This window comes from Oryzias latipes, chromosome 9 (genome assembly GCF_002234675.1).
Source record: "Oryzias latipes chromosome 9, ASM223467v1".
NCBI classification, from domain to species: Eukaryota; Metazoa; Chordata; class Actinopteri; order Beloniformes; family Adrianichthyidae; genus Oryzias; species Oryzias latipes.
The window spans coordinates 16,833,785-16,851,369 of NC_019867.2; the positions used below are offsets into that span (position 1 = coordinate 16,833,785).

At 39.2% G+C, this 17,585-nt stretch overlaps 2 protein-coding genes across 6 annotated transcripts; one reads left to right on the forward strand and one right to left on the reverse strand.

The window, feature by feature from the left end:
- Positions 1 to 367: 367 nt before the first annotated feature.
- Positions 368 to 3,247, reverse strand: LOC101167965 (indoleamine 2,3-dioxygenase 2). The gene is made up of 10 exons (XM_004072476.4): positions 3,017 to 3,247; positions 2,402 to 2,497; positions 2,209 to 2,328; positions 1,989 to 2,107; positions 1,873 to 1,887; positions 1,672 to 1,771; positions 1,445 to 1,562; positions 1,318 to 1,369; positions 1,087 to 1,235; positions 368 to 989 (listed from the first exon to the last, which is right to left on the reverse strand). The coding sequence occupies exons 1-10, from the start codon at positions 3,104 to 3,106 to the stop codon at positions 613 to 615; spliced, it is 1,236 nt and encodes a 411-aa protein (XP_004072524.1). The 5' UTR covers positions 3,107 to 3,247; the 3' UTR covers positions 368 to 612.
- Positions 3,248 to 6,435: 3,188 nt separating this feature from the next.
- Positions 6,436 to 14,372, forward strand: rhobtb2 (Rho related BTB domain containing 2). 5 transcript variants are annotated; one of them, XM_011479316.3, is made up of 11 exons: positions 6,797 to 7,327; positions 7,525 to 7,670; positions 8,601 to 8,802; positions 8,915 to 9,018; positions 9,089 to 9,274; positions 9,393 to 10,333; positions 10,425 to 10,543; positions 12,406 to 12,556; positions 12,650 to 12,738; positions 12,888 to 12,993; positions 13,234 to 14,372. In XM_011479316.3, the coding sequence occupies exons 3-11, from the start codon at positions 8,623 to 8,625 to the stop codon at positions 13,434 to 13,436; spliced, it is 2,079 nt and encodes a 692-aa protein (XP_011477618.1). In that variant the 5' UTR covers positions 6,797 to 7,327; positions 7,525 to 7,670; positions 8,601 to 8,622; the 3' UTR covers positions 13,437 to 14,372. The 5 variants fall into 5 exon arrangements, with proteins under 5 accessions (XP_011477616.1, XP_011477618.1, XP_020561696.1 ...); XM_020706037.2 differs by having other exon boundaries at positions 6,797 to 7,139; XM_011479314.3 differs by lacking the exon at positions 7,525 to 7,670 and having other exon boundaries at positions 6,436 to 7,139.
- The last annotated feature ends 3,213 nt before the right edge of the window (positions 14,373 to 17,585 follow it).

Here is a 17,585-nt window from a genome sequence, read left to right on the forward strand (position 1 = left end):
TGACTGTATTGTTAGCAGGTCAGTTGTGTTTGACAGGGATATATCAGTGACTAGGCTTTGTTTTCCATCATTAACCAATGTTCTCTGTTAAAAGATCTGAAAAGTGCTTCCTCTCTCACAGATTAAGTTGCCTTTTTGTGCCCCGTTGTGGCTTCCTTTGGTATTGCACTGTTCTTTTACTGTAATAATTTCAACAGCTAAAACCTATAAAATTCATTTTTGCTTTGCATGTAACTGGCAGTGATCTCCGGCACTTTAGTTTGCCACATTTTTAATTGTTGTTTTTGTTTTGTTTTTGCACTTTCACACTTCATTTAAAATTCTGTCTCGTCCGAGGCCCACATGTGATTAAACCATGACAATCAGAGGCCTGACACATTTTTGTTTATTTTATTTTACATTAAATAAGAAATTGAGTCCAGTGGAAGACAATAGAGATGGTTTGGCTTGGATTTGGAGGAATGACGACAAAATATTTGTTTAAATTCCCAAGAGGACAAGTAACTTTCCATGTTGTTAATAATAAAAGATATCAGATTTAATTTGTTGCCACTTTTAAATGACTTATTGCTCTTTGTGATTCCAGTTCCTCTCTGTTTTGCAGTTTTAATCTCAACTTGTCTCGGGGATAAAGGCATCTTTAGTTTGGTCCCTCACTGTTTTTAGGAAGTTCATGATGCCGGAGCCACCGGTTCCCCTCTCCTCCAGGGCGATGGGGGCTCTGGTGACCGTTTCATCTTCCAGGTCTTGGCTCTGCTTTCGTAGTTGCCGAGTGCGGGCAGCAGGTACTGTGATGAATCGGCTCACAACAGTGATGTGGTAGTTGCGTAAAGCCAACAGCTTTGAAACACAGAGGTGATAGGTCTGCTTTAGGTGCCCACAGTTCTGCTGCTGGACAAAACTCTTCAAGGAAGGTTGATAAGAGATGTCCTGAATCAGTTGCTTATGTGCAGGCGGCATGTAGTCCCTCATACGGTTTAGAAAGGAACCTAACAAACAAATAAACAAAAAGAAACATGAGGTCATTGCAGCTAATGAATCACATTTTTATGTAGCTGTTATTAGAAAAACAATGAACTGGCTTACTGCTACTTTCTTCATGTTTGATGCCAAGAAGCTCATCAAAGCAGTGCAGCAGACTGCTTTGTGCTGCACTTCCTCCAGAATATTCCATTGGCTCTTTCTGAACCCCTTCATATATTAACCCCTTTGGCATGGAAGGATTGTCTTTCCACCTGAAAGTACACATAGCTGGCATACAGATAGGCTGCCTTTAACTGTAACAATTACATTTGATAGAAAAATAATTTTCTTTACCCAGACAGGAAAATCCTCATGATGCCATAGAAGACTGAAGGATCAACATACACTAAAAGACAGATTATAATGTATACATTAATAGAGGTAAGATTGAATGACTTTTATTATACGTCTGAATCAATACCATGCATCAGTTTCAGTGCATCAGTCATATCCTGTATAGACTGGCTGATGTTCTCCAAGGCTTGGACCACAGCATTGGTGTCACCACACCTGACACCATTAATGACAACAGGAATGTTCTATAATAAAGGTACACAGTACCATTTATGTAAGACTTTCTCAGGTATTTTTCTATACAATTTGTGCCCATGACATGATCTGAGCTGTTTGTAGTGTTTTTCGTTTCACCTTGATTGCAGGAACTGCTGCCACTTCCACCAGCAGAGTGACCAAGAAAAAACCTCTGACACTGTCTCCCCCTGGCAGGTTGATCAGCAACTCCAAGTTCCTGTGTGGTGCCAAAGAAAATCGATAATAAAGTTTATTTAGAAAAAAAAATTCATGGTAATTGAAAATAAATCAAGTACAGGTAATTAAAAATGTACTTACTCCATGCTGAAAGGCCTGGAAAAAATGATTCAAAGAGGGAGTTAAACCAACAAAAAAGGGATTTGGTTTCATGTGCAATCTAAACAGTACAATGACAAAGAATAGAGTCACCATACCCCTCTGGATCTTTCTTCATCCAGTTTGCCAGTACCCCATCTGCATGAGTGAGAATTGGGGGAAGTCCTAAGCTTTGTGACACATTCCAAAGTGGAACAGCCAGGTTGCATGGCAGTGTCTTAAATAAAAAATAAATATAAAACAAAAACAACCTTGTTGACAACTATATTAAGTTAAGTAAATCAAAGGCATGAGAGAAAAAGAACAGGGCAAAGTTACCTCAACCGTGTCTTTCTCTCCTTCCTGCCAAACATAACCCATGGTCATCATGCTAAGGACCAGGTGTGCCAGCCGTAACTCTTTTTCATTCTGAAGAAATTCGCTGCTGAGCATCGGCATCTAAGGATGAAAAGCAAATCTGAATTATCTCTCCATTAAAAAAAAAAAACTCTGCATGTCCTAATTGTTTTACCTTGTAGATCTCAGAGCGGAGCTCATGGCTTTGCACAAGCTCTGGGATGTGACGGGCAATATCCATCCATGGTTGGTAATGAGGTGGAAGTTCTTGCTGCAAAAATATGCAGTTTCAGCAAAAAACAAAAAACAAACTACATTTGAGTTAAAGTTAAGGCATACTAGAGAAAGTTTAATGTAAAATCGACAATGCTGATAGATTTGGGCTAGCAAAGCTTGTGTTTATCGTTTTTTTTTTTTTATCAGGGGGACACTAACCTTAAACTTGGTAAATAAAAATTCAAAAAGGAAGGGGAGGGGTTGTGAAATTAAAACTTTTGCTGCTTGTTGTACTAAAGTTTAGGTAACAGAACAAACAAAACAATTTCAGACAGATTTACCTCTTTTATTTCTCCATTAAAAAAACTGTAAATATTACATAGTTTTTCAAAATATGTTTACCTGTATTTCAACATCCATTTATGTAACTCTGTTTAATTGCCCATTTACATGTAAAGTCCTGTTTTTTGTTTTTGTTTTTGTTTTTTCACTTAAACTCCTACAGTAGACAGCTGAATTTCATTGTAACTGTTGGGTAATGATTACAAAAATTATCAAGAGCTTTTACACCTACCAGAGGCTCCTTGAGGAGAAAGCCACAGTCTTCAGAAACTTGGTAGGGCCCTAGAGAGAAAGGTTTGGGGTTTGATTCCACAGAAGCCATTGAAAAAAAGTCAGAAAGAGAGATGGGAAAAAACACAAGCACTGGAACAGAAACAATCCTTTCTTTGAGTGTCTGACTGACTCAAGAGACCCCAATCTGGAACTGGACTGGACTCTGACACTAGCTGCTGTTATCCATGGTTGTAGCTTACACAACATTTTATTCCTACATCTGCTGTTGCACAATTTCAAGTAAAGTGTAGCAAGTCAATACCTGGCTTCACTTCGTGAATCAGTCAGTGAAAAAAACTATCATTGTAATCTTTGATGAAGGAATGAATGAAAAAGAACACAAAATTGGAAAAAGAACATTTAAAGAAATAATTATTTGATTTCTCTGTCTGTTTGTGTATGTATTATTATAGTTAATAGCAGGGAATGTGAAAAATCCAAGTTAAAGACTTAGTCTTTTATTAATGATTCAAATCAAAAATAAAAAGACTTGTTATTGAGAGTTTTTGGAGATTGTTTCATATTCATATTACCCTGTCAAATCAATACACTAAATCCTGTAAAATAGGTTTTTGTGTTAACCTTACAAGTATAACAGCAACCTCTTACCTGATGTTCCCTTTTTTGTGTATAGTTTGTTTTTCCCTTCCTTCTGTATAAATGCCAATCAATGATCAATTCTCCGAACTTAGATATGCAGAAAGGGAAATGCAGTTCAGTAGCTCTATCTAGTGGAAAATATTTTTACTGCAGTTTATTTATTTATTTATTTATTTATTTATTTAACACTCCTACTGTAAAATAACAGCATAGCACTGCTATTCTCTTTGTCAGAACCACCAAAATGAATGGACTTGATAAAATGGTTCTACTTCTTTGTCTGCTTGCTTTAGGAATTGCTACAACGAATCATCTGCCTCCATCTAACCCTCTTCTCCACATCTCCCTCACTCACACCAACCACCCTCCTTCACTACAACCAGAAACATCCTATTTGGTCTCCTTTGTGGCCTTTTTCCTGGTAGCTCCAAACCTTGCATTTTTTTACCAAAATGATCACTGTGTCCCTCCTTTCAGAGTATCCAAACCATTTTAATCAGACTTCAGCTCATTATTCGCATTACTTGCAGCCCCAAGGCTACACCTGCATTTGTCTCCAGGATTTGCATGAATAAATGAGCTTTTGGCTTTATGATCACACCCGTCCAGACACAACCCTCGGGAACTTGGGAAAAAGTACTAAAGTACTGGATTGTGCTTCCTTGAGGTTACAGTACTTGTTGGAGTAACAAAGGTCAGTAAATCAAATTTAAAAAAATACTTTTAGTATGCATTAAAATATTATTAAGAATTCAACATTAACAAACCAATCCTTGTGGAAATCAGCTTAACAAACTAAGCTTTTTCATTCCTTGCATGCTCAGAGCAGCTTTGGCAGTGCAGAGTAATAAAACTTACAGTACAAAGGTCAATGGTACCCAGATTACCCAGGTACTGGAGCAACTATAAGAGGTGTATACACCAGAATGTTCTGAGGAAAGTCTTTTGTGACCTGCTTGGAGTAAGTTGGTGCACAGAACTGATGCAGGAAAGTGAGCGGGCAACTAATTCTTCTTGACAGTCTTGGCTGTTCATCATTGTCTTCCAATGGCTGTCAGTACTTGTAACCTGTAAGTAACCTATTTCTACTTTTTTTTAATTTTAATCTAAAGTATGTGATGTTTTAGATTTTTCTCATGTTCTGCTTACCTTGGCAGTACTAGTGGTGATCAACCACAGCTGTCTTCGTTCAGCTAAATACCCCCTCTGTGTTTTTAAGTGTCTGGTTTTCAGTTCTTCATTGTCAGGTCATCTAGTTTGTCACTCTTAGGTTTCTGCATGGGTGTTTAGGTTTAGTTATTAAATGTTTAAGTTTCTGCCATCCAGCTTGGTTTCCTGCATATTCAGTCCTATACCACCAGTTCCTGACAATATACTGTATGTGATTTTCTATTGCATGCTGAACTGTATTTTAATGTTTTTTTTTTACTTTTAGTTTGACAGTGATAACCTGTAAATTCCTTTTCTCAAAAGAGTTCTTCAAGAATTTTTTTCATCATTATTTAGTATTTTCTTGTGTGTTCTGTTTTCATTTGGTAAAAATTAAAGAGACTAATATATATTAAAAAGGATTTTATTAATTAATGATCTCCTAATAGTTACTATTTTTGTAGCACTTTCAAGTTGAAAAAACGTTTCTCTTTACAATGTCAGTCAGTTTTGTTCAGTCGTCACGGTTCCTGCAACAACAAATCCGGTGACTAAAGGAGCTTCTTATGAGATGTGATGATTTTTTATATCTTCTGCCATCATCATAAAACAAAAACACAACTTTTGAATAGTCATAAATTATGCGTTGAAATTAGGTAGACAAGTCCACGCTTTTTAAGGGTAACATATGTATTTATTTTGTATAGGGGTTAATCAATTAATTGATTTATACTCCAACAACCCAACCAAATTGATCTGTCTGAGGCAAGTTGTTAATCGAATCAACCTATACCATTAAAAAATAGTTTCAAATGGAAATATTTTGATTACACTTGATATTGGAAAATACAGATTGTAATCTGTAATTTGGATTGAGGTACAGTGGGTTTATTTAACTAGAACGTAAAAACGACCAAGTAGCAGACAACACAAAAGTTCTTCTTCTTCTTACTGCCTTTTACGCCTTGAGACACTTAGGTCAGCAACGAAATCTTTCCATTTCTGACGGTCATGGGCCAAAACACAAAAGTGATGGCAACAAAAAATGATCAAGCTATTATTACAGTCCAATGTGTGGAAACACTTTGAATTTTGCAAAGACATAGAGCCATACAGTGTGATATAATTGTTAATAAATGTTAATAGAGTTCTAGCCTTAATACTTCCCCCAGCAACCCCCAGCGCACACCTCCTGGATGCCGCACACCTGACTCTCATTCATTACTCAACCATAGCAAACTTAAGCTCTGCACTGAGAGAAGCTTAGTGTGAAGGACTGTTTGTGCCACACTGACTTCCTTACAAAGAGTTATAGCTAGACCTGATCATCTGGTTCCTGACCCTGTTTGCCTGCCACCTGCCCTGACTCTCGCCTGGATCCTGTTACTTCTCTTATGCTGTCATGCTCGTGATTGACCCCTGACTGCCTGACCCTGACTTAACTTTGTGGACTTTTAGTTGAGATAATAAACCTGCTCCATGGATCCAGCTGTCTGCCTGTTCTTATGACAATTTTCTGTTTACTTGTTTGTTTGTACACATATTTAATTTACACTTGAATGCCTTGCAAGAAATACAAGGAATGTGGAATACTGATTGAAATTTTGGCTAAAGATGTCCTGGATTGATTTTAGGTCAGGGAATCGGATCGAATGGAATCGTTCAAGCAAACCAATATGGACTTCTTCAATCACATGGTCAACAACAAATTATGAAATGAATACAATCATTAAAATGAATCGTTACATCCCTAGTTTTATATTTCCTGCACAACTGATTTTTTATTCATTTGGTCAGAGCATAGTTAACAATCAGTATAGACGTTGTTAGAAGAGTCATGGTGAGTTTTCATGGTGCCAGCTGGAAAAAGCACAGTGATGAGAGCATGCTCGGGCTGCTTTGGTGGCTATCTGGGCTCCTTCGGGGCTGTGGAATGAGATTTGAGGGCTTTAAAAGTGGATCAGTGTTTTGTAATGAATGTTTTCCTCCCACCCTCCCTTCTTCTCTCTGTGGCTGTGCGCCTGCATCGCCTATTATTAGCTGAGGCCTTACAGTTAGAGGAGATGGCTCCATGACGAGCCGTGCTCTCTTTGCAGCACAGCCGCCGCACACGTAAAAAGCACCCTCTTCTTCCGTCTCGCCCATCGCTCTGATCTAAAGGACTTTCCCCGCAGCATCTGCTCCCGGCCGTCTATTTCCAGCAATCCTGATTCAATTTCGCCTCGAAGATGAAGCTAAACACGGACGACCACCGGGTGCAAAGCTCTTCCCATGGAGCGCTGCGTTATACCTCTTTTATTGAGCAGCCCGGTGCAGCACTTCCTTATGTTGCGGTAAGGATGGCTGGCGGCGTTCATGACTATCGATCCGTTTTCTAATCCCTGGCGGTTTGTATGGCGATGGAGTAGCTCGGAGCCGGATACACAGGCTCAGGAGTCACTGACGGGGCGTTACATAACGTGTAATGCAGCAAAGCCTCATGACTAGTGTCTCGTTGGTGGACGGGCTAATCGCTGTTTCGGTAGGAAATGCACTTTTATTGTCTTTCTCATCATGACCGATGCCAGATGATGCAACCATTTTTTGGACTGTAAGATAACTGAGGGTGCGGATTAAGAAGTCATATAGTCGTGAGTTGCGCAGTGTATAGTAGTAGTCTTTGTCAGAAAGGGCACGAGAGATGAGCAACACTAAGGCGGTGTTAATAATGTCCTGCAGGTCCAATTAAGGTCACAACAACAGCTAAAGCCTCAAGAAATGGAAGACAAGACAGTAGATCGCGTGCGTGGTCAGTAAAACAGCAGATTTTTATGAATGGCAGCGTAAGACATCATTCAAAAACACCAGCTGTTAACCCATAACAGGTCAGTCATAGCATCACTGTATGCAGTTAGTCTATTCTAATTAATGAGTCACCAAAAGTAATGATTTAGGATGTTTTTTTTTTTTTTTTTTGTATTTTCTAATCTGTTTGAGAACAAATAGTTTTTGTTTTAATAGGACTGTGCTGTCAAAGGGTTGGGATTTTCAGGTACACAAAAAAATACAATAAGAATGAAAAAAAAACCTACCTTTGTGTCATGTGAGCAACCACGAGAAAACTTAACTAAAAGTCTGCTTTAGTGCACAATAAGTCAGAGTTCAACTGTTAAAATGTACAATTTCTTTCATATTTCAGGTGGTGTCATTGACACAGATTGCTGATTGGTTTCCTTGGAAACGAGTTTGGATGCTTTTATGTTTCTCATGATTTTTTTTTTTTTTTTTTACTGGAGTCAAGATTTAGTCTTATTACTAATTCCCACCCTTCATATCACTGAAGTAAATTGGTCAGCCAGCATGTTGAGCTCAATAATGTTAACTATAATAAAGTCATGGCGAAGCGAATTTTAGGCTTATCCATGCCTGAAAAAGCTATCAGACATAAATAGCTGGGATTGTGTCCGCATTCAGTCACCAACAGTAGACAGTCGTGTAGACGCCTTCTTTTTAGTGTTATTTTCTTGACTGTCCTATTATTTATATAATGATCTTTTTTTGAAGATTTTTTAAGGTGTGCTTCAGTGTTTCTTTAAATTATTTATCCACATTTATTTATTTTGGGTTGTGGGTCACTTTAAAGAAACAGGATGATGAACTTGTGAATTAACACATAAAGGTCACAAGACTGTCCATTGAAGCTCCAGTAGCAGAAGACGTAGAGTAAATGAGAACTTGTGTGTGTGTGTTGGCCTAAATATTTTTGAGACTTCTATCTGATGGCAACATTCTGTGCAACTTAATCATCTCTGCAGGTCCCAGTTGACAGATTCTGATATGGACTATGAGAGGCCAAACGTTGAAACTATCAAATGTGTGGTGGTAGGAGACAATGCAGTCGGGAAGACCCGTCTTATCTGTGCCAGGGCGTGCAATGCAACTCTGACTCAGTACCAGCTACTTGCTACGCATGTGCCCACAGTCTGGGCAATTGACCAGTACAGAGTATGTCAAGAGGTAAGAACAAGAGCCTTAACCTTTAAGAAGATTACTTGCATGCACTTGTTCAGTTGTTTACTGAACAGAAACTGGTGGCTGATTATCAGTTAAACATTTTCTCTATATTTAGGTATTAGAGCGCTCCAGAGACGTAGTGGACGATGTTAGTGTTTCTCTCCGGCTCTGGGATACTTTTGGGGACCATCATAAGGACCGGCGTTTTGCATACGGCAGGTAATTGATCTGGATGAGTCTGTGCTTTTTTTCAGACTGGGTTAAACTTTAAGCTTCTGGATTCCTACAGGTCTGACGTTGTGGTACTATGCTTCTCAATCGCCAATCCCAACTCCTTGTACCACGTGAAGACCATGTGGTACCCAGAGATCAAACACTTTTGCCCACGTGCACCTGTCATCTTGGTCGGCTGTCAGCTGGATCTGCGCTATGCAGACTTGGAGGCAGTGAACAGGGCAAGGAGACCTCTGGCAAGGTACTCAGAATTGTTTGTTTTACATCAGTGTGGTCTTTTTATTTTTTAAGCGAATTACGTTTTTATTTTCCATTTAAAAAAGAAAAAAATTGACTTCAGTCATTTACACTTTTTTCAGACCCATAAAATCGAATGAGATCCTTCCTCCTGAGAGAGGCCGAGAGGTGGCCAAAGAGTTGGGGGTCCCGTATTATGAAACTAGTGTTGTAGCTCAGTTTGGAGTCAAGGACGTCTTTGATAATGCTATCCGAGCTGCCCTCATCTCACGACGACATTTGCAGTTTTGGAAATCTCACCTCAGAAATGTTCAGCGGCCTCTCCTTCAAGCGCCCTTCCTGCCTCCAAAACCTCCCCCTCCTATAATCACTGTGCCTCCTCCCCCATCCACTACAGAGGAGCATCCAGTAGGTCTTCTGGAGGACCCACACTGTGCTGATGTCATCCTGGTGCTGCAAGAGCGACAGAAAATCTTTGCACACAAGATATATTTGGCAACATCTTCTTCAAAGTTCTATGACCTCTTTATATTGGAAACACAGAATGAGGAGACTGAAAAGCCTCCCCGCGGTCCTCCCTCTGGGAGAGAACTGCTTATGCGTGCTGCTAGCTTTGATGTTTGCGAGATCAACGATGATGGAGACAGGGCCAACCTTAGGGCCTGCACCAGTGATGGGACCTTGAAAGACTCAGAGGGAGGCAGACGAGGAAGGCTACTTTCCTCCTGGAGTCGAGCCTTTGTCAGCATTCAGGAGGAACTGGTGGATGATCCTGTGACATACAGCCCCAGGCTCATGACAGTGGTACACATGGACCAGTCCATGCAGCCGGGACCATTTCGAGCAGTACTTCGCTACCTGTATTCTGGTCAGCTGGATGAGAATGAAAAAGAGCTGATGCAAATTGCACACATTGCTGAGCTGCTGGAGGTTTTTGATCTGCGGATGATGGTGGCAAACATACTTAACAACGAAGCCTTCATGAATCAAGAAATCACCAAAGCCTTCCATGTGCGCCGAACTAACAGAGTTAAAGAATGCTTGGCCAAAGGCACATTTTCTGGTGAGTGAAAATTACTGATTATTTTTTCGTCTTGCTTTGGATACAGACAATTTGAATGTGCTTGAGATCTTACCTTAACTGGATGTTGCAGATGTAGTATTTAAGCTTGATGATGGGACAATCATGGCCCACAAGCCTCTACTCATCTCTAGTTGTGACTGGATGGCAGCTATGTTTGGCGGGCCTTTTGTGGAGAGCTGCACCAAAGAGGTAAGTCAAACAGCAAAATAAAGTCCAAAGAAATATTTAGATTTCCAGAGGATGAAGCATACAGAGTTTATTTTGTTTCACTGTAATAATACACACACACTACAATGTCGCTAGTGATAATCTGGGATTCAGACACTTTCATTGTTAATGATCAAAAGTCAAATTACCTTCTAAGGCTAACGAACCACCACAGAGAAAGGGAACGATGTTTTTCTGCATCACTCAATTAAAATTACTTTTTAACTATTGAACAGGAGGTGGTACTTTTATCACACGGCCTTCGAGGCCAAACATCTTTTTCGGACTGATCTCAGCGGCTGGTCATGGCAGGAGAGACATTTTTTACTATGTTCGAATTCCCACCCTAACCCCTGTATAGTGCACTATTTGCGTTCGCCATTTCGCCATTTCGTAGTGCTGTCCGAATCTACAATCCCAAAATCGAGTGCCCTAAAGATTTCCCAGAAGACTCTGCGAAAAACCAGTGTGCATCGATGCTCACTAGATCGGCGAATATAGACCACAATGCATTTTGTCGGAACAATTTTTGCCAAAAAATGTATTTACGTGTTTTTTTTAAAAAGTATTTTGTTTTTATCTTCAGAAGACAGTTGACTCATAAGTAATCGTCGCAAAATGCTTATATTAATTAGATTTTAAATTCGTGAAATCGATGATGTCATATCCGCCGTTAAAAAAAAATAAGAGTAGCGAGTAAGATGTCTGAATTGCTTTTAAAATTCAGGGCACTACATAGTGCCGCACTATATAGTTTTTTAGTAGTTAGGGGTTTGGGTGGGATTTCGGACAAAACCATTTTCAAGTTATTGCATGGTTGAGACATTATCAAGAAAGATCCTAGCTTTTTTTTATTGACTTCAGTGGAATCTGCTTGCAGCTGGTTTGGAATGTGTGTTAAAGCAGAAAAGACCGGCCACACAGCTGATCTCCTTTCTGCCGGTGTAGGTACCATAACCATTCAGCCGCAACAACCGTCCTTCGAGTTGTGCTGACGTCACATTATGTGATTGGCTGTCCGTTGGTCCGAAAACGTATCAGATCTAGTGATTGATCTAGACAAATTACGATACTACCATAGAAGAAGATATATTATGAAGTCTTTTATAAACAAACAGAGCTCCGACATAGAGCAACATTATTTTCTAAACATGCTTTTATTATTGTTATGATTATTATTAAATGCATTTGCAGCCAAACGGACTGCGGTCCGAACCCTTCTCCGAACCGCACACTATAACAAAGCACCTTCCCTGCCTGTGAACACGAAGCCACTCCAGCTGCTCTGTTCTGAGACACTGTTCGTTCGTGTGGAGCAGCAGGTTCATTCTAACAGCCACAGATCTTTTTACAAAGCGGGTTGTGGCAAAATCTCTCTATAGACACTACAAAGAACAATGTCAGACACAACTTATGAGGGAAGAACTTTAGGCTACAAAAAGGAAACGTGAACTAAAAATATGTAGAGCCTGTGCAGATCTCGACGCTACGTAGTTTGTCCAAGTAGGGCTACTGTATTGTGATGTTATCCTCAGTCAAAAAGACCCCGAAAGGTTATTGCAGTACCTACACCGGTAGTGTGTATCATCACAGAATCTTATGCCAGTACACAGTACACAGTACTGGGCCATACAGGCTTACTTTCAGCTCTGATTTTAGGTTGTTTATAAATAAAACCTTCTGTGGAGAGAATACCTTTCTTTGTCAGAGCCTCTACATTTCTACATAGATGTATATTTTCAGTGAAAGGCACATTTCCCAGAAAGTGTGTCTACTTCTTAAATGTATAAAGAAAAACTCTGAGTTCTTTAGTCATTTCTATGTGTTGTGCCTCGATCTCTAAGGTGCTGTTTCCCAACACGACTCGCAGCTGTATGAGAGCTGTGCTGGAATATCTCTACACAGGGAGGTTTTGTTCACGGTCTGATCTAGATGCAATGGAACTTATTGTTCTAGCCAATCGTCTTTGCCTCCCCCACCTGGTTGCACTCACAGGTACTGCATGTGGATGAGTTATGATCAAGCCAGCTCAGGATATGTTCTACCTAAAACTTAGGGCTTAACTTAGTGATATTTTGTGTCTTTCAGAGCTCTACACTGTAACAGTATTGACAGAGGCAGCAATGATGGGGACTGACATTGATGGAGATGTGTTAGTGTACCTGGATGTGGCCCAGGTAGAAGGATTCTCCTCATTTATTAGTACAATCTTTAAAACATTAGACATGTTGAACACTTTATTTGATAAAGATGTAAAAACAGTTTTCTGAGTACAGTTGTTTTCAATGTAAAAAAAGAAGACACTTTCATGTTTGTGTTTTGACAGTTCCATGGTGCGCATCAGCTAGCAGGATGGTGTCTGCATCATATTTGCACCAACTACAACAGTGTCTGCCGCAAGTTTCCCCGAGATATGAAAGCCAAGTCTCCGGGTAATGCATTTGTGATCTGTCACACACCGTTTCCTGTCATTAAGGCTGAACTTGCTGCTAACCTACAGTTTTTGTTGACCAGGCATGTCCAAAGTTATTCCTGTGGGCCAAGTGCAGCCCACATTCAAATTTCTCACTAAAAGATGGCTAAAAAATTACTGATTTATGTCTTTGATATTTTGGTTTTATTGGAAATCTGCATTTTCAAAACTTCGAAAATATATATTTTTTCCCCCACAGACAACCAGGAGTACTTTGAGAAACATCGCTGGCCACCCGTTTGGTACTTGAAAGAAGATGACCACTACCAAAGGGCTCGCAAAGAGCGTGACAAGGAGGACTATATGTACCAGAGAAGGCAATGTAAACGCAGGTGGCTCTTCTGGAACCTTCCTTCTTCCCCAAACTCAAACTCCCCTTCAGGCTCATCAGCTTTCATCTGATCAAGTGGTAAGGGTGGATGCAGTCTGGAAGCTATTGTGTACAAGTCATTAAAAATAACATAAAAGATAACCTCTGCTTGCTCAGTACACCTGAATGATCAGGCACTCTGCTTCTGCTGAAAACACTGCTCCCAATGTTGTGAGGTCCTGATAAAAGTAGTGTTTTTTTGTAAATGTAGAGTTTTAGCTTTAGAAATATTTAGATTAAGTTTTCAAACGTGACAGAGCATCATGGAAAGACAGAAGTTTCACCTCATTGTCAGTTGACCTCAACTGAGAACCAAGTGCTGCTTATCAGCTGCAACAACCAGCAGTTCCACACAGAACCTAAGTCTCAGAGATATAACACTTTGCCCTTAAGTGTTTGCACAATCTTCCAGGCGATATGACCTCTCAAACAGGATGTAACAACATGCTCAGAAACTGTAACGGAAGCTTATTCTAGTCACTCATCATAATTGAAACAATAGCAATTTTTTTTCTCTGTCAACTCTATTTTGACATGTGTTTTTTCAATTGTGTACAACTTTCAAAACTAACAGTGGTATATGTCTGGATGCACAGCATTTGTACAATGTGATCTTGTGATTTAAGACCTCTTGTCATAAAAGGGCTTTAGTTTACATGAATGTGTTAAGTTTGCTCTTTTCAAGAGATCCTAAATCAAAGGAAAAAAATGTTTTCTGTAGGATGCACGCAAAACAATTTCTATCGTACATATTTTACAATGTTTTTGTTATGTTTCAAATGGTAAAAAATAACATCCGGGTTTCACAAAATTCGATTCTTTTTTTTTTTTTTTTGAGTTAAAGAAGTTATAGTAATATTTTTATTCATGTGTTTCCCTGATCTGTCTCACAGAGATTGCTTAAGGCCATGTCACACAGCCACTACATACATTTTGCACGGATGACAATTGTTCATATGTGAAATATATGTGAGGAAAGTGAGAAAAGTTGTGGTCTTCACGTGAAATTGTCACAGATGCATCACAAATTAACCACATTCAATTAATGGAGAAAGCACGAATAAACCATGCAAAAATCATAAACAATTGCGTAAGATTTACATAATAATCATGTATAAACTATGTAAAATATGTTTAAACCGTGTTAATTCTCAACTGTCCAAAAATTGTGAACACCTAAAAACTGAACTCGCGTAAAGACCCATCAGCCGATCTGTGCACATCAACAAATGACAAGCGCAAGACACTTATGAATTACGTATATTACGCATCTATCACGATAGACTAGAGCTGTGACGGTGTAGGATTTTTGATCACCGTGGTGATGAACCAGCAGGGGGCGTGTGTCGTGGTTAACCACAGCCCCCCCCAAACAGAAAAATCCCCCAGCGGCCGCGTTGCAAATGAATACAACTACAACGCAGTATTCTTTCTTAACAAATAACAGTAACAACTAACTACTACCTATGCGTGTGTAGGAGGAAGGAGTGTGCACAAGTGTGTTGGGGATGCGTGTTGATTCTTCTGCAGCGGACCGCTCTAGCTGCACGCGATGCTTCACTTGTGCTCTCTGGTTCTCAGAATATTATATATTGCCCAGTAATAAACAAACTGCAGACAGTTTGTCACCTTTCCAGTAGCCATGAAGCCTGACACCCATGAAGAACGCGGGGCAGGAGGCTCCGCCTTTATTTATACAGACATGTAACGTTGCGCTGCACAAAATAGTTCCCAAACAAAACATGTAGTGATATTCATCGAAATCTAACAGTGCACGTTCATGTTTGGTGTTACAGAGTGAAGGAGAACAGTAATAACCCCCCCAACACAAAATCCTCTGGCAGGCAGCCGCGTCACGCACTCAAGAACGCACGCAGCATGTAATGGAAATGAATACAATGGAAAGAAATAATTAAAACGCAGTAAATTTGTCGTATTTCCTCACGAGACGGAAACTTCTGTTGTAGAATGAGGATGTGTTTCTGAAACCGCTTGCGTGTGTGTGTGAGTAGAGGGAGCGCGCCGCGTGCAACGTAGAGGGAGTGAGAGCCGCGTGCCGGCAAGAGGGAGAACATTAATAAAAGCTTTCCCCCAGAAACTCTTGAAGTCTGAACACAGGACTAGCAGAAAAAAGTAAATTATCAGCAAAGATGAATGTGTTTAATGTGTTTATTATAGTTCCAATCATGCACCATATGCAGAACTTTAAAAACAAAACAAAAAAACAAGTGCCGTGATGCGGTTATCGTCACACCCCTATGATAGATTACCTACATTGAAAATGAGCAAAATGTAGGTAGTATGACATGGCCTTTAGTTTTCAAAATTTACCCTAGCTAATAGACTACCCTGCTTGTTTTTCACACAAGTGGAAGCTTCTTCCCATTTATTTGAGGTTTCTTTTAATATTCTACACACTTGAAACATTTGTTTGACTTCAAATGTACACATGGGTCATTCAAAAAAGTTCATGAAGCTGCTTTTGTGCAACTTGTCTGATGGGTGAAAAAAGGGGAACAGAGACATATGAAGAACACCAACTCATATCAAAGCATTTTTTTTTAATATTTTATATACATCAAAGTATATGTTGGCTGATGATTTTACTTGATTGTGAAATAGTTTTCAGAATATGTTGTATTAGCAGCCATCGTTTGCAGTGGGAACATGCAGTATTGTAAATTGTATTAAATATCAGCTGATGAAATGCATCATTCTAATGTGCTGTTACAGAATACTGTGCACTGCAGGCAGTGAGCAGATTCATTTTTTTCGTATTGATTAATGCTGACTGTATACTTATTTGACCTGTGATTTTTTGCTGCACACCTGCAAATGACAGAAAGTGACTGAAAACTCCACATGCGCTGACCTCCGGCCACGTTTCTCATGCATAAACCGAGGCAATTCCCTTTCACAGGCGATAATTAGCGAAAAGCTTAACAGTCCAAAGTAGAAATATGCAGACATAATGATGATATTATAGAGATGTGTGCGTCATCCATAAAATATGCTGTTGTTAGCATAACTGTGAACCCTGACTGCAGTGCTTGCCTCTATACCCCATTTATTATGGGAAACTTCTTTTTTTCTATAAGGGATGGGTTGTTCTTTTCCATCCTCTTTACTGAACAGAGTCCAACCTTCGTGTAAAATTGGAAAAAATCAGTTCAGAAGTACTGTGGATTTTCACACCTATATGAAGTTCTGACCCAGTAAAACATTTTTAGAAATTCTAAAACTATTGCATCATCACATAACCAGTAAGGTATAAAATAAAACTATAACTTACATTTTAATACCAGTAGATTATTTCTCTTGGAAGCAAGGTTTAGTTTAATTGTATTTCCACACACATTTTTAATGTTTAAACATTCAAATCCGTCAGAAAGTTAGTCACATAAATTCAGTCTTTGGAAGATTTATCCTACAAAACATTGTGTTTTGTTTTGTAGTAAATCTGAATGTTCTATGTGAGTAATATCCAGGTCATAGTTAATTGTAAAACTGTGACAATAAATTGATCTATGTTGTTACGTTGGCTTCAGCTGTAAAGTTCACAAACATATACATTTCTCAGCGATCCTTCTGTTTATGTGTTTGCATTGACAACACCCCATGCCTTAATGTACAGTGTATGGTATAATGTGATATTGAATGTAAAGTAGTGCAACCTTGGTCTCATGTTAATTTGCCACATCTTCAGCTGCCATGGTGCTCTTCAGGCTGTATTGTAACCGTGCACAATCTGTGTTTTGGATCTAAAGCAGTCTGTTGGTATGTCATTTGAGAAGTTTGATGTGTGTGTGCTTTAGTGTCACATGCGTTTAGGCTTTATGTGCATTTTATGGCCAACATCAATTGATTCAACAAATCAGTGAGGTCTTAATAGACTAGAACATCAGATAATATTAACCATAGAATGAGTGCAGGGAATTTAAATTCATAACATTAACATTTCTTCAACAAGCTTCAGCTTCAAAAGAATACTGACACAATATGGGTATCATGAGTTTAGATTCTGAATCAAATATGTAAATATATGGTTGGATGACCTCTGCAAAGCTCGCGTAGCAACTTACACAATCTATTGCATATATAACAGACAGTTTTGTACAAAGCATAAAATGTTTTTCTTTGAAAACAACAAACTTGCACTGCTTTGTAGCACGATGTTCTCT